This window comes from Theobroma umbraticum, unplaced genomic scaffold (genome assembly GCF_002168275.2).
Source record: "Theobroma umbraticum cultivar Fairchild unplaced genomic scaffold, ASM216827v3 scaffold_4.1, whole genome shotgun sequence".
Taxonomy (NCBI): domain Eukaryota; kingdom Viridiplantae; phylum Streptophyta; class Magnoliopsida; order Malvales; family Malvaceae; genus Theobroma; species Theobroma umbraticum.
The window spans coordinates 6,675,476-6,688,513 of NW_018397258.1; the positions used below are offsets into that span (position 1 = coordinate 6,675,476).

Below are 13,038 nucleotides of genomic sequence, written 5' to 3' on the forward strand. Positions count from 1 at the left end.
AAGAGGAATTAGATATATATTTATAGGATATGCTGAACATAGTAAAGCATATCGTTTCATGGTGATAGACCCTAATGATTCATATTTTATTAATACAGTTATAGAATCAAGAGTCGTTATCTTTGATGAAATAAGGTTCAATTCAATTTCAAAGTCTAAAGAACTAATAACAGAAAATGGTGATGAAACTATTAAGCTTCGAAGAAGTAAAAGAATTAAAAAGCAAACACATATAGATTCGATTTTTTCATGTACTTAGTAGAAGGTACAAAAGAAGAAACATATGAACGCGTACCTTACTGTTTTAATGTAGTAGGTAAAGGGATCCTCAAACTTATGAAGAGACAATGATGTCTTGAGATGCTTCATTTTGAATATTTATCTTTACAAATTACAATGTAATTTCATGTTTGTAAATAATACATTAATTCACCATTTGTTTTAGACAATTATCTTTATTATTAATGTAAATTAATTTTCTATTTTATTCACACATTAAATGATTATATTGTGAGTGCATAACATGAGTTACACTCTAGTTAATTATAATAAGATTCCTAATTCTTTCTTGTTTTTGCGATTTTTCTTCGCAACCACAACAACAACAAAAAAAATTCTTTCTTCATTTATTTCTTACATAATATGTTGCATATGTAACTATCAAAACGATGTTGCTTATTTTGTTTTATAAATGTTACTTATTCATCCTTCCATGTAATTAATATTGTTTAATTGGTTTTTGGTTTTCAGAAGAAAAATGAAACACGCAAGTTACATAAAATGTGTGATTTCATCATATACAAAACAATTATATTTTAGTAGTTGATATAGTTTAATCAAATTATGATCTTACTTTATATAAACTTCTTAAAAAACAAAAAGTAAGTGATAAAAATAATGACCAACAAAACCTTATTGTTAGTTTATGTTACAATCAACTCATGATATTATTTAATTCTAATACTTTGGGTTACGCACTCAAGATGGCTACTAACAATTTTTTTTTCTTTTTAAGCTCACTAACAAATTATTGCATGTGGAAATAACAATGCTCCCAAGTGTCTTCCAGACTAACGAAAGGGTTTTCTTAGAAAAATCTCTATTAAAAATATTCACAATAAAAAATTTGCATATTTACAAAGACGAAGTTGAGCCTTCGAAGATTCTGTTTGAGCACCCTCCCAACAAATAATTTCTCTCTTTCATTAAAATAATTTTTTAAAAAATGGAGGAGAGGTTCAGAGCCATGATAAACACACACGGTGGTACATCCACCACCCTAAATCGCTAGATCCAGAAATCCTCCTACGTAAACAGACACGTGTCATCCAACCCCACCCTCCGTACAATCACGAAACTAAAAAAAAAATAACAAAAAAAAAATGGAAAAAATATCGCCAGCAACACCTCTCTCCCCCTTCCCCTTCTGTCTCACAATCACCACCACCCGCTATGGATACCCTCCTCCACCCTCCACCAGCAAGTTCCATGGCCAAACGCCCTTGCCCTTCTTCCTCTCAAAACCCTAGGCTGCCTTCTCACTTCTCTCAAATGGACCATCTCCTTCACTTTTTGCTTTCCCTCGCCGATTCCTCTCCTCCAATTTCCCTCGACCTTTCCTTCGACCGCCTCCTCGACTCTTCCCCTTCCGATGCCGAACAGTCTATTCTCATCGATCGCGCTCACAAGCTCGGTTCCCTCCTCCTTGGTGCCGCCAACCGCTCCGCTCGAAAACGTGCTTCGCTTCATAACTCCATCGCCTGGGTCCTCCCGCCTGATCTCACCATCAAGGTACACTTCAATTCTTCATCATTTTGATCGAAGGCCGTGATTTTCTTCTTTCTTTTTTAGTTTTTTGGTGATGATGTGGTTTTTCAATTGCAGGTGTTTTCGATGCTGGATTCGCAGAGTCTTTGCTACGCCGCGGCAACTTGTTCGATGTTTAACAAGTGTGCAATGGATCCTTTGTGCTATGCCAATATTGACCTCACCACTGTTGTTCCCAAGGTCAATAATGCCGTTGTCTCCACCATGATCCAACGAGCTGGAAAATCACTGCAGTAAGATTTTCTTTCTTTCCTTTTTAGCTATTTTTGCTCAGTAAGATTTTCTTTTTTAGCTATTAGAATTCAGCATTTAATTTTAGTAATAAATGCTTGATCTTAGCTACGGTTTCATGCTTGAATTGCCTTTTGGGTAGTGAAATAATTAATAACAATCTCTCCTGACACTCAGAAAATATCTAATTACGAAATTCATTAATTAGTAACTCAATGGTTGTTTCTGCAAGTTCCTTTATAGCTGTTAGAGAAATTATTAGTGTGACTTAGTATCATGGCTGGCTGATTAATGTTTGCATATTTTTGTTTATTTTATTGTAGTTTCTTGTTAATTATTGTCTTTTGATGGTTACTTAGATCTCTTAAGCTCGGTATAGTACCGGGACCAACCGCGTCTCCTGGATCCTGTCAACCATTGGTTTACACCATCAGGAATTCTGTAGATGTATCTAGCATTTCATGGAATGATAAAAAGACCAGGCAAGGGAAGGAATCATCTATTCTGACGAGGTCCTGCTTATACCCGTTAACTGGGGATAATGGTGCTGCTGGGTATGGTTGAATGCATTAAGTTGTAATTTAGAATCTGATATGTGAAATTGGTTTTTTTTTTTTCTTATCATTTGCTTTTTCATTTTGTAAGGACTCTTCTGAGGAGGTTGCATCTTTACAACATTGAAAGAATGGACAATGCATCACTTTGTGTGGCATTAGCAGCTTGCCCTTCTTTACTAGATTTGGAAATTGTTGGCCTGTAAGTTTCTTTCTTTAAGCTGGTTTTCAGCATTCTCTCTCTCTCTGTCTCTCTCCCTCTCCCCCTTCCCGTGCCACTCCTTGCATTTTTTTTTTGGTCAGATTGGGCATGCATGCAGTAAGCTATGGTTGCTGGATGATATTGCAAGCAGACAACCTTAAAACTTAAAAGTTGTTTCTAAATGAACACAAAGTGGTAGACAGATATTCATAAAGAGCTGATTGAAGTGAATACTAAATGGACCATTTTTTAATTAACTAAAGCAAGCACTTTGTTGGCACCTGAATTATTGAATTTTTGTTAGTTCTTAACCCAGCTTGATTTACATTTTTGATGATGATACTCATTTAGATGGTAATGTTTTGGTAGAGTAGCTTATGCTTTTTCTCTGTTTTCACAATTGTTTGATCTCCCTTCTTCTGATGCAGTCATGTTGAGCTGAGGCAAACTTTGATGTCAGTAAGCTCAAATTGTCACTTGATAGAGCGTTTATTCTTTGAGTCCTCCAAAACAGGTGCAGAGTCTGTTCATGAGTGTGTCTTTTTTCAGTTAGTCTAAAATATCTGCTCAAGGTGTTATGGTTAATGCAGGCAGGGATGACAGCTTGAAATCGCCAACATGTGTTGATTTAGTGAACAATTGTCCTAATCTTTCTTCTTTATCGCTGAGAGGTTTTAAACTGCATGATTATAAAGTTCGCATACTTGTTAAGGTATGCACCAATTTCATGTTGTTTAAAATGATTGCCCTTTTGGTTTGCTCTTCAAGGGCATGCTTAATGGAAATAAACTTGTCAAACATTCCGAATTCTCACTTAATAATCTGTAATTGGTTAACCAGGTTTCATTGCCCTTGCTGTTTGAATTTTTTTCCCCTTTTATAAATGGTTAACGTCTTGAATTTTTTACCTACAGTCAATTGATGTGCCAACTTTATTTTCTACTTTTGATGGACAAATTCAACTTTTCCTTAAAAAGGCATTGGCTACTTGTAAGGTTTTTTGGTTTGACATATAATATCAATAGTTTGAAAGTATTAGGAAGGATGGTTTTGCATAAATATCTCAAGTGCCAGTATTATGTGCCTGGAAGAATGGTGATTCTATTTGATTATGCTGCTCAGAGAGTGAGCGTTGGTCTGTAGTGTCATAGATTTGATCTGAATGTGAATTGAAGTTTAGTCCTTCTAATCACTTGCAGGGATTCCGGAAACTTAAATATGCTGATTTTTCAACATCATATTCAATCACTGGAACTTTTTTGAGGTCCGTGCATGACTTGTCAAACCTACGTATGAGAATCCTTTGTTTACTTGTTTTTCAGCGTTCCTTTTCGAACAATGCTCATAAGTTTTTTTTTTTTTCCTCTGATTAGGAACTTGGGAAGTGGCAGTGGTGGGAATCTACTAGAGGCTTTAGTTTTAAGGGACTGCATGCATCTCAAAGAGGTGAGATTTTCATCCAACCTCCCACCGCCTCCTCCTAGAGCAGACCTTCTCATTCTGCCTCTCTCTCTCTCTCTCTCTCTCTCAATTCGGACTTCTCATCTGCAGATGGAAGTTGCTCGGTTTTTGACAGCAGTTCTTGCAGGAGACTTCATGTTCCTTCGGCATCTTGTGAGTGAAGTTGATATGTGAATACCATTTTCATAATCCTTTTTTATGCTCAATCCTCTTTTCATTCTGATTACATCCTATCCCATAGGACATATCTAATAGGGAAGGTTTAGCTTCAGAAGGTGACTGGTACCAGAGATCTTACAACTCAAGGTAATAATATCATTCTTGAGATTCTGTTAAACAGTTGATATTGTTTTATGTTTTAATATCTAACCTTGTTGCATATTTTGCAGCATTATTCCTCTAAAGCAGGTGTTTGAAGTAAGACCCAATATTTGCGTGCTGGCTGAGTTTCCATCAGAAGGAAGGTCAGTCTATCCTCCAAATAATTCAGCGGTCACGTCATTGTTCTGTGTGTGCCGTTTTATTTTTATTTTAAGGATAAGAACTGATATTTGCCATTTGACTTGGGTTTCTTGACTTTGCAGCTTCATCGACATAGACCACATGATTGATAGTGATATTAACAGTGATGTCAGCTTTCCATCTCAGTTGAGTATTCATACATCTGATGGTTCATTGCTCATGAGTTCATCAGAGAGCAGCTATAATAGTGATCAGGGTAGCGGTAATGAGGAATATCAAGATTCAGGTTTTGTAATTTACGAGGAAAGCTCAGATGAGGTGGATTTTCTGGTTGTCTAGAAGAACTGCTGGGCTAAGCGAGTATTGAAACTTGCAGCCACGAAATGAAGTGGTATGGTGATCTCTTTCTGATTTGGAAAATAAGGAACCAGATAGTTTATGAGTAGTTTGTTTGGTAGTGCTACTGCTAACTATTTATTCATCTCATAGCATAAAATGAGTACTTTCTTCATTTTTCTTCTTTCCTGGCATATAGAGGGGTGCTTGGTGCTTTCCGTGTTTGTAGACACAAGAATTCATATCTGGGCATGTTGACAATGAGGAATAGGTTATATTCCAAAGTTACCATGTTTGAGACGTAGTATTATTCTGTTTTTTTTTCAAGCATGGTGTTTGAGTATGTTTATTTAACTGGTGTCTGGAAATGTTGTTTCTAGATGATATTATTGCCTTCAAATTTAGTCTGTTGATATAGGGGAGAATTTCTAGGTATAATGAACATATTGACATTGATACAGGAAATACTGATGTGCTCTGCAAATAGAATGCTTTGTTATAGGAAGAATATGTTTTCTAACTGCGTAATTTAATTTCTAACTGATTTACATATTTTTTAACTATGTAATTTTATTTCTAACAGATGTCAGAAAGGAAGTTTTTCCGGACTGCAAGCTGAATTGAAGAGAGGCCGATAATTGAGTTTTGAACAGCAGTAAATTTCGTTATTATTCTCATTTATGATAATCTGATGCTGCTGCAATATCCCGCGTTCAGTTTACTATGACGGGGGCCTTTCTTCTGCTTCACTGAGATTGTTATCATAAAAGCCTCTGGGGAACCTTTTTGTCCCCTGGTTTATCCCCTTTTTAGCAACTATAAGTGTAGATCATGAAAGTGGCAGCTGATGCTTCTAGCTCGTGCTATTGTAATTTGTATAATGGCGTTTGCTGATATCTTTGTTTTGCAAATCGTCAATAGCAATTGTAGCTTATGCCTTATGTGCCAGGCGACAGTGATTGGATAAATTCTCACTGTCGCCTACCGTTTTATATTGTGCTCAGGCTATAATTGTTTCTGTTCACTTTTATCTACACATCTCTGGTTTATGAGTTTTCTCGGTAGTGTAATGTTGCAATCGCACCAACCGAGAAAATGCAAATTAAAAGCTTGTGGTACTGATTTACAAGCATTTTATTAGAAATATTTAGTTAAATTTCAGATTTAGTGTTATGTATAATATAATTTTAATACATTTGTAACTTTTTTAATGTAAATTTTGAACTTTTTAAATTTTATATCTTAAATTATTATATTACAAAGTTTATATTTTTTTGTCATTTTTCAGATAATCTTAAAGCATTGAGCTGTTAAACTTTAGTCGTTAAAATAATTTTTTAGTATTCTTTTATTTATAAATTTAAAATTTACTTTATTAAGATGAAATAAAAATCTCAAATTTACAAATTAAGAAATATTTAATAATTAACGACTCCGCATTTGATAAATTTTGTATATTCATTTACGTTAAATCTTTATAAATTTTTTTGAAGACTATTTTTGTTATTATCAGAATCTGGGTTTAAGCTAAGTTTATTAATTGAAATGAAGTTTTTGAAACTTTTGACGGTAATTCAGCAATTCACAATTATGTTTATGTGTTACCTGATTTTTATCTATATATTAAAAAAAAAAAAAGAACTAACTTACGAGTGAATTGATTCAAGTCATAAGACCAAATGCGACGAACCTACTCGAACTCGGTCCCACATCAAACTCACCTGGTTTTAACGTAAGAGGATGAAATCTTGCTTCTCAAGTTTCTACCTTCACTCTGCCCTTTCTAAGTGATGGCAAGCGGTGGCGCTAACCAGCAACAAACGCCCGCCTACAAGCCGTACCGTCACATAAAAACTCTAACAGCACACCAACGGGCAGTATCGTGCGTCAAATTTTCAAACGACGGAACCCTCTTAGCCTCCGCTTCCCTCGACAAAACCCTGATTATCTGGTCTGCGTCGTCCCTCTCCCTTATCCACCGCCTCGTTGGCCACTCGGACGGTGTTTCGGACCTGGCCTGGTCATCCGACTCCCATTACATCTGCTCGGCATCCGACGACCGCTCCCTCCGCATCTGGGATGCACGCGCCCCCTTCGATTGCCTCAAGATCCTCAAGGGCCATTCCGACTTCGTCTTCTGCGTCAACTTCAATCCACAGTCGAATCTCATCGTTTCAGGTTCCTTCGATGAGACTATTCGCATTTGGGAAGTGAAAACAGGCAAGTGCTTGAGGGTGATAAGGGCCCACTCCATGCCGGTGACATCGGTGCACTTTAACCGTGACGGTTCGCTGATCGTATCGGGTAGCCACGAGGGGTCGTGCAAGATTTGGGATGCCAAAGAAGGAACTTGCTTGAAAACTCTAATCGATGATAAAGATCCCGCGGTCTCGTTTACCAAATTCTCCCCAAATGGGAAATTCATTCTGGTTGCCACTCTCGACAGCACTCTTGTAAGTTCACATCCTTTAAGCTTTGAAATAAAAATTCATGCATAGGTATTTTATTTTGGTGTTTTTCTTGTTTTGATTCCGAGTGCAGAAGCTGTGGAATTACTCAACTGGTAAATTTTTGAAAATATATCAAGGCCATACGAACAGAGTTTACTGTATAACATCGACATTCTCTGTTACAAGTGGGAAATACATTGTTAGTGGATCCGAGGATAAATGTGTTTACTTATGGGATCTCCAATCGAAAGCCATGATGCAGAAACTTGAAGGCCATTCTGATACTGTAATTTCTGTCACCTGCCATCCTAGCGAGAACAAGATTGCCTCCGCTGGCCTTGAAGGGGACAGAACAATTAGGATTTGGATGCAAGATGCATGACTTTGTTAAAATGACCTGTTTGTGTCCTCCCTTTAAGTTATAGCTTCATATAATACCGGTTGTAGTGAAACGACACTCACATCTCACTTGAAGAGCGTTAACATTTCATATGGATACACAGATTGGTCTTTGACTGATATTGAGGTTATATGTGCATAGGCAAAGTATATTGCATGAACATTGAAAATATCAACTGTTTAATTGCTGTCATTTCTCTCATGATTCTCTTCTCAGTTCTTGATGTACCACTTCTCATCTTAACAACCTGTAGTCAGTTTTCTGGAGCCTGGATTGCTTACAGGACTTGTAGTTTGTTCTTATGAAAGCCTTAATATCAGTAATCCCATGCTGTAGTCAACCTTCCTGCACATTAAGCAGGCTATCATTCCCTAGGGATGTTAGAAGGTGTGACGGGACTTTGTCAAACCTGTTCTAGGAAATTTTTTTGTTTTTGGTCATATTGCCTAAATTTTCCTGGTGTTGTTCATAGACTGAAAAAAAAAAAAGTAAATTGGACTCTCAAAATGGAAGGGATGCAACGCACCCAAGATACGTCTGGAGAGCTGAATTCTGTTTTTGATACCTTTATGCCCCCGGGTGCAACGGCAGGCTTGTCACTGATCTCAAAACCATTGCTGGCAATTCTCTTTGCTCGGAAATGCTCTATATTTGTTTGTAGGCAAATAAATCTGGTACGAATACCCACAGGGGGGAAAAGAAAGCATTACTTTGCTTACTTGCTTAAGAAAAAGATTAAAGAGTGAAATCTGCTCAGTAGTTACTGATGTGAAACATCTTCGTTTTGTAAGTCATAACTACACAAATTATGTACAACCAGCGAATCTGAAAATCATTGATTCTTCCTCATACCAAATGTGTCTTCTCTACCATTCGTCACCCTCTCTCGTCGCTCTGCGATCATCTCCACATAAGCCTGACACAGAAAATAAAATCAAATTCGTCTCGTTTCTCTGTAACAAAATAATAAACATTGACACTACCGGATTGAGTTGCCGAAACAGGGGATAACATATCAGGAGATTGCTAAAAGGAAATAAACCAAGGAAATTTAGCTGGTGCTCAAGACTCAAAGTCTCAAGACACACTTTCGGCTGTCAACGTGAGTCTTCTAATGCATAGGGATCCACAATTTGTAACAATGGCAGAGTATAACGACTCATGTCATTAATTACTTGATAAGAGGAAGAACAAACATGATAGTACAATTTAAGACTATAGGTAAAAAATAGCTAAAGAGAACTTTTAAAAATTCATCCTCGATTTATTTCATAAATAGTTTACAAGGATGAGGTCTGTGTCTGACTACTTCATCAAGGAGTCCTTAAACAGAGGAGTGGTAACAGAAGTAAAAGCATAAAATAATTACATTTAATAGTGCGGTCACACAAGTAACAATGCTGTCGAGGCCAAACAACAGACAGGCTAGTTTTTTGAGGAGATTGCCTTCACAAAGCAAACTCAACTAATCTAAAAGGTAAATAGTGCGTGTTTGGTAGAGATAAATATGCACTTATTTTAATGCACACTAGTAGTAGAGCATGTTGATAAAGCACACATGTTGATACCGCACACTTGATTATAAAGTTGGTCATCACATGTTTGAATTGTTACATGGATTCCAATATATTAGATCATGACTAAGAGAGAGATTAAGATGAGAGTCATCTCCATGTGAATGGAAACCAAAACTATTTATTGCAACAAAAACCTTGATTCATACGCAATAGTCTCCCCGGTGATCTTAACATTCCCATTGACATACTTCCTCTAAAGATCCAAGAACTTATTGCAACAAAAACCTTGATTCATCCGACCAATGGCAATCCACCCATGATACCCTTTCACACACCCATGGCTTATCTTCTATTGTTTCTTTTAATATCTCTACCATCTTTGCTACATTGCTATAGAATTCACCTTGAGTAATTTCAAAGTGATCCTCAAAAGGATGAATGGCGCCACCATCCATCCAACATGCACGCCTAATCAACAAAAACCCTCCATAAGAATTTCAAACATTTTCTCTAGTGGTCTAAACCTATTCCACCATGGATTTATTGGATAGAGACTTTTGAAATGTATACTAATTGCAGACCCTTCCCACACATTAATTTTCATTTCTATCAACCTTGCAGCTACGCCACAAGCAGAGAAGAATATTTTCCCTGAAGAAAAATCTATGGTTCTCAAGGATACTCTCTACATAATTAAATTTTGAACATCTGCAAGAATATCAAGAACTCCAGAGAAGGCTTTGTGAGATCAATCAGACCATTCCTCCTGAAACTGGACCACCATTAGAAGATGATGCCCTACGGGAACAATATCTACTGATTATGTTAATCAATTACATGTGGACCAACGAGCTTATCAAAGCAGGTTTTTAGGACCATGGACGACGCCTATTCCCCATGATCTTGAGTTTATTTTAAGTCATGCAGGACCAATTCCATGGAACCCTTATTGGAAGCCTCCAATGACAGTTGTTTTGTCTACAACTAAAGCTGAATATACAACTCTGACTGAGGCAGTAGAGGCTTTACGGCTTCAAGGCTTGGTTTGAAAAACACATACAGTTGTGTTTTGCAATAGTCAAAACACAATACATTTGACTAAAAATCAGATATTTCACAAGAGAAAACATCTAAGTCAAGTGTAACTTCATTCGAGATATTGTTCCTAGAGATGAGATTTTAGTGAAGAAAGTAGTTCAAAATTTGCTATTTTCACGACATATATAATAATAATAATAATAAAAAAAACTATTCTTCAAAATAAATGTGTACCTTAGGATAAGAATACAGAAAGATATACCACCATGTGCATATCCCCACAGTTGCAAGAGCAGTGACCACAACTGAGTGCAAAATTAGCCAGCTAGAGGCAACCACCAACATTCCAGTAAGTGTAATTGTCCATGGTTGGCACCTAGCAAACAAATGGAAGGGAAAAATCAAGCCACGAACCAAAACAAGTGCAGATGCATAAGTAACGTTAAGATATAAACTAATGACAGGAAAATTCCAGCTCAAGTTTTGCAAATGTAGAACCAATTGAGAGCTACAATGATTCGGTAACCCCATGGCATTCCAATATAGCCGTTAGAATCAGTAAATTTCACCTAAAGCATTCAATAAAATAGTCAAAATGCAGAGAAAACACCAGACCAGGACAAACAACCTTGAAAAGGAAAATATTAACAATGGAAGAAACTAATATGAAAACTGACCAGGAAGGCTTTGTGTCCCACACGGAATCGTACTCGAGGGATAGGTAGTTAAGATAACCATCCATGTCCTCAACGACACCGTTTTCGTCCAAGAATAGATGCTCGTTCTGTTTGGAGTCGGCTGGATTCCTTCCAAAAGCCACCGTTTTGAATCGAAGCTTCGAAGAGAAAGTAGGAAAGGAAATAGGGTTATAAAAATGGGTTTTGGAAGCAAAGTGATGGGGTGGTGGTTTGGGTGCAGCAGAGAGTGAGAGAGGGAGATATGATAGAGTTCCCATGTTTGTTCGGAGACAACTGATACCTTTTGTCCGGGGGAAATTATCGGTCCCAAAAAACAAGACACGATGTCGTTTTGAGAGGTTTCGATAACTGTTCTCGCTTTCTACGTTGCTCCGAACTTTTGTTATTAGTAAATCACATGGATATCGATGCGAAATAAATTATCTTATTTTCATTACTATCTTTTATCCTAAACCTAACAAATCAGTTTGAACTTACTTTTGGAATTCTGTTAAAGAAATTAGTTTTAATTGAATGTTCAATTTGATTTGATTTAGGGTTATATTTGCAAACAAGACCTTATTTAATAAATTTTGGGCATACTTGGTTTGAAATAAGCTCGTCGACAAACTTTTTTTATGCTTGCAATTTGTTGGTATGTAATATCTTTATATATTTCTATTTATACGATGTATTTGTGTATTTGATGTTAAAATACAATAATGTTTTGTTGGTGTGAAAATGAAGCATGCTAAAAAGAAAGAAGTAGGAGAATGCATGTTGTTATCGAAATCGAGTTCCACCTTAAAAAGAAGCATAAATTTTGGACATGCATGAAACAGTTGAATCAAAGATAAGTGAATGGGTTTGAGTTGAAATCTTATTACTAAACAATCAAATCTAAATTTTAACTTTCCAGCATCCATCTTAGAGGTATGCCATTCAGAGATTTCATCAGGTTGCTGATGCATCAATTCTGATTCCTTTTGTGCAAAGGGCAAAACGACGTTGTGTTCTGACGCCTAGGAGCCTGCTATGTATTTGGCTTGCTAGATCGTCCAGGGAGGAATGGCTACCGGAAGCACTCACTGGGATATTCCGCATGTGTGGGCTAGTAGGAGCCAAGAAAACCCGATGTTTCTATCAATTGCATGCAATCATAAACATAGTAAGGTAAAACTTTCCACACCAACTCACTTGTTTCAGCTGAATTGGTCATCTTTAAGCCATTGAAACTAAATTGTTTCAGGGTGTTAATATTAAACCTTGAACATTAAACAACACTTCTCTATAGAGATTGTGTCAAAGCATACCGCTTATGCGTTTAACAGCTTCATTTCTTAATGAAAATTAAACTTCTAATTTGCTTGTTTGTAGCTGCACAGTTGGGTTTTAAGTAAAGTCTATTGAAGATTAAGGACCAGAGACTCTATCCTACGAGATGGAAAGAATGAGACTCGAGCGTTGAAAGAGGTATTTGCAGATAAGACAGCAACTTTTCTCAGTAAAGATGCTTCAACTTCAATTTATTGTAAGATTCATCTTATTTTGTAATCTATACAGTAACTAAACCAGAAGCGTTGGGACTTTCGCACTTATAATCATTACTTACTCTTATTCAGAAGCCAAAACTTGCAAAATTGTCAGACATATCCAGTTGTGAACCAGAAGAAATAGCATTTTAACTACTATAATAAATCTAGTATAAGTCACAAAATACAAATGCTCTTGCATCCCTGAAAGAAGTGGTACTTTTATCTTTGTGAGGATTAGATTAGCCCGAGCCATATTTTAACTTCTTGCCCCAAATTGATGTCCTGATAATTACAAGGAAAATTTTATACTATGTAGGTTCATAACAACAATTTGCGTATTCCTTCCAC

General features: G+C 36.6%; 3 protein-coding genes across 3 annotated transcripts; 2 read left to right on the forward strand and 1 right to left on the reverse strand.

Moving 5' to 3' along the window:
- The first annotated feature begins 1,258 nt into the window (after positions 1 to 1,258).
- LOC110413517 (RNI-like superfamily protein) lies at positions 1,259 to 6,240 on the forward strand. Its single transcript, XM_021424359.2, has 13 exons — positions 1,259 to 1,791; positions 1,885 to 2,060; positions 2,418 to 2,612; positions 2,704 to 2,814; positions 3,243 to 3,328; positions 3,405 to 3,526; positions 4,014 to 4,078; positions 4,188 to 4,260; positions 4,366 to 4,428; positions 4,517 to 4,581; positions 4,665 to 4,739; positions 4,860 to 5,128; positions 5,657 to 6,240. The coding sequence occupies exons 1-12, from the start codon at positions 1,453 to 1,455 to the stop codon at positions 5,074 to 5,076; spliced, it is 1,587 nt and encodes a 528-aa protein (XP_021280034.1). The 5' UTR covers positions 1,259 to 1,452; the 3' UTR covers positions 5,077 to 5,128; positions 5,657 to 6,240.
- Positions 6,241 to 6,795: 555 nt separating this feature from the next.
- WDR5B (Transducin/WD40 repeat-like superfamily protein) lies at positions 6,796 to 8,092 on the forward strand. The gene is made up of 2 exons (XM_021425638.2): positions 6,796 to 7,526; positions 7,615 to 8,092. Exons 1-2 carry the CDS (start codon positions 6,864 to 6,866, stop codon positions 7,903 to 7,905), a joined length of 954 nt encoding a protein of 317 aa, XP_021281313.1. The 5' UTR covers positions 6,796 to 6,863; the 3' UTR covers positions 7,906 to 8,092.
- Positions 8,093 to 8,617: 525 nt separating this feature from the next.
- Positions 8,618 to 11,529, reverse strand: LOC110414446 (spindle pole body-associated protein). The gene is made up of 3 exons (XM_021425639.1): positions 11,156 to 11,529; positions 10,713 to 10,854; positions 8,618 to 8,839 (listed from the first exon to the last, which is right to left on the reverse strand). Exons 1-3 carry the CDS (start codon positions 11,431 to 11,433, stop codon positions 8,756 to 8,758), a joined length of 504 nt encoding a protein of 167 aa, XP_021281314.1. The 5' UTR covers positions 11,434 to 11,529; the 3' UTR covers positions 8,618 to 8,755.
- Positions 11,530 to 13,038: the final 1,509 nt, after the last annotated feature.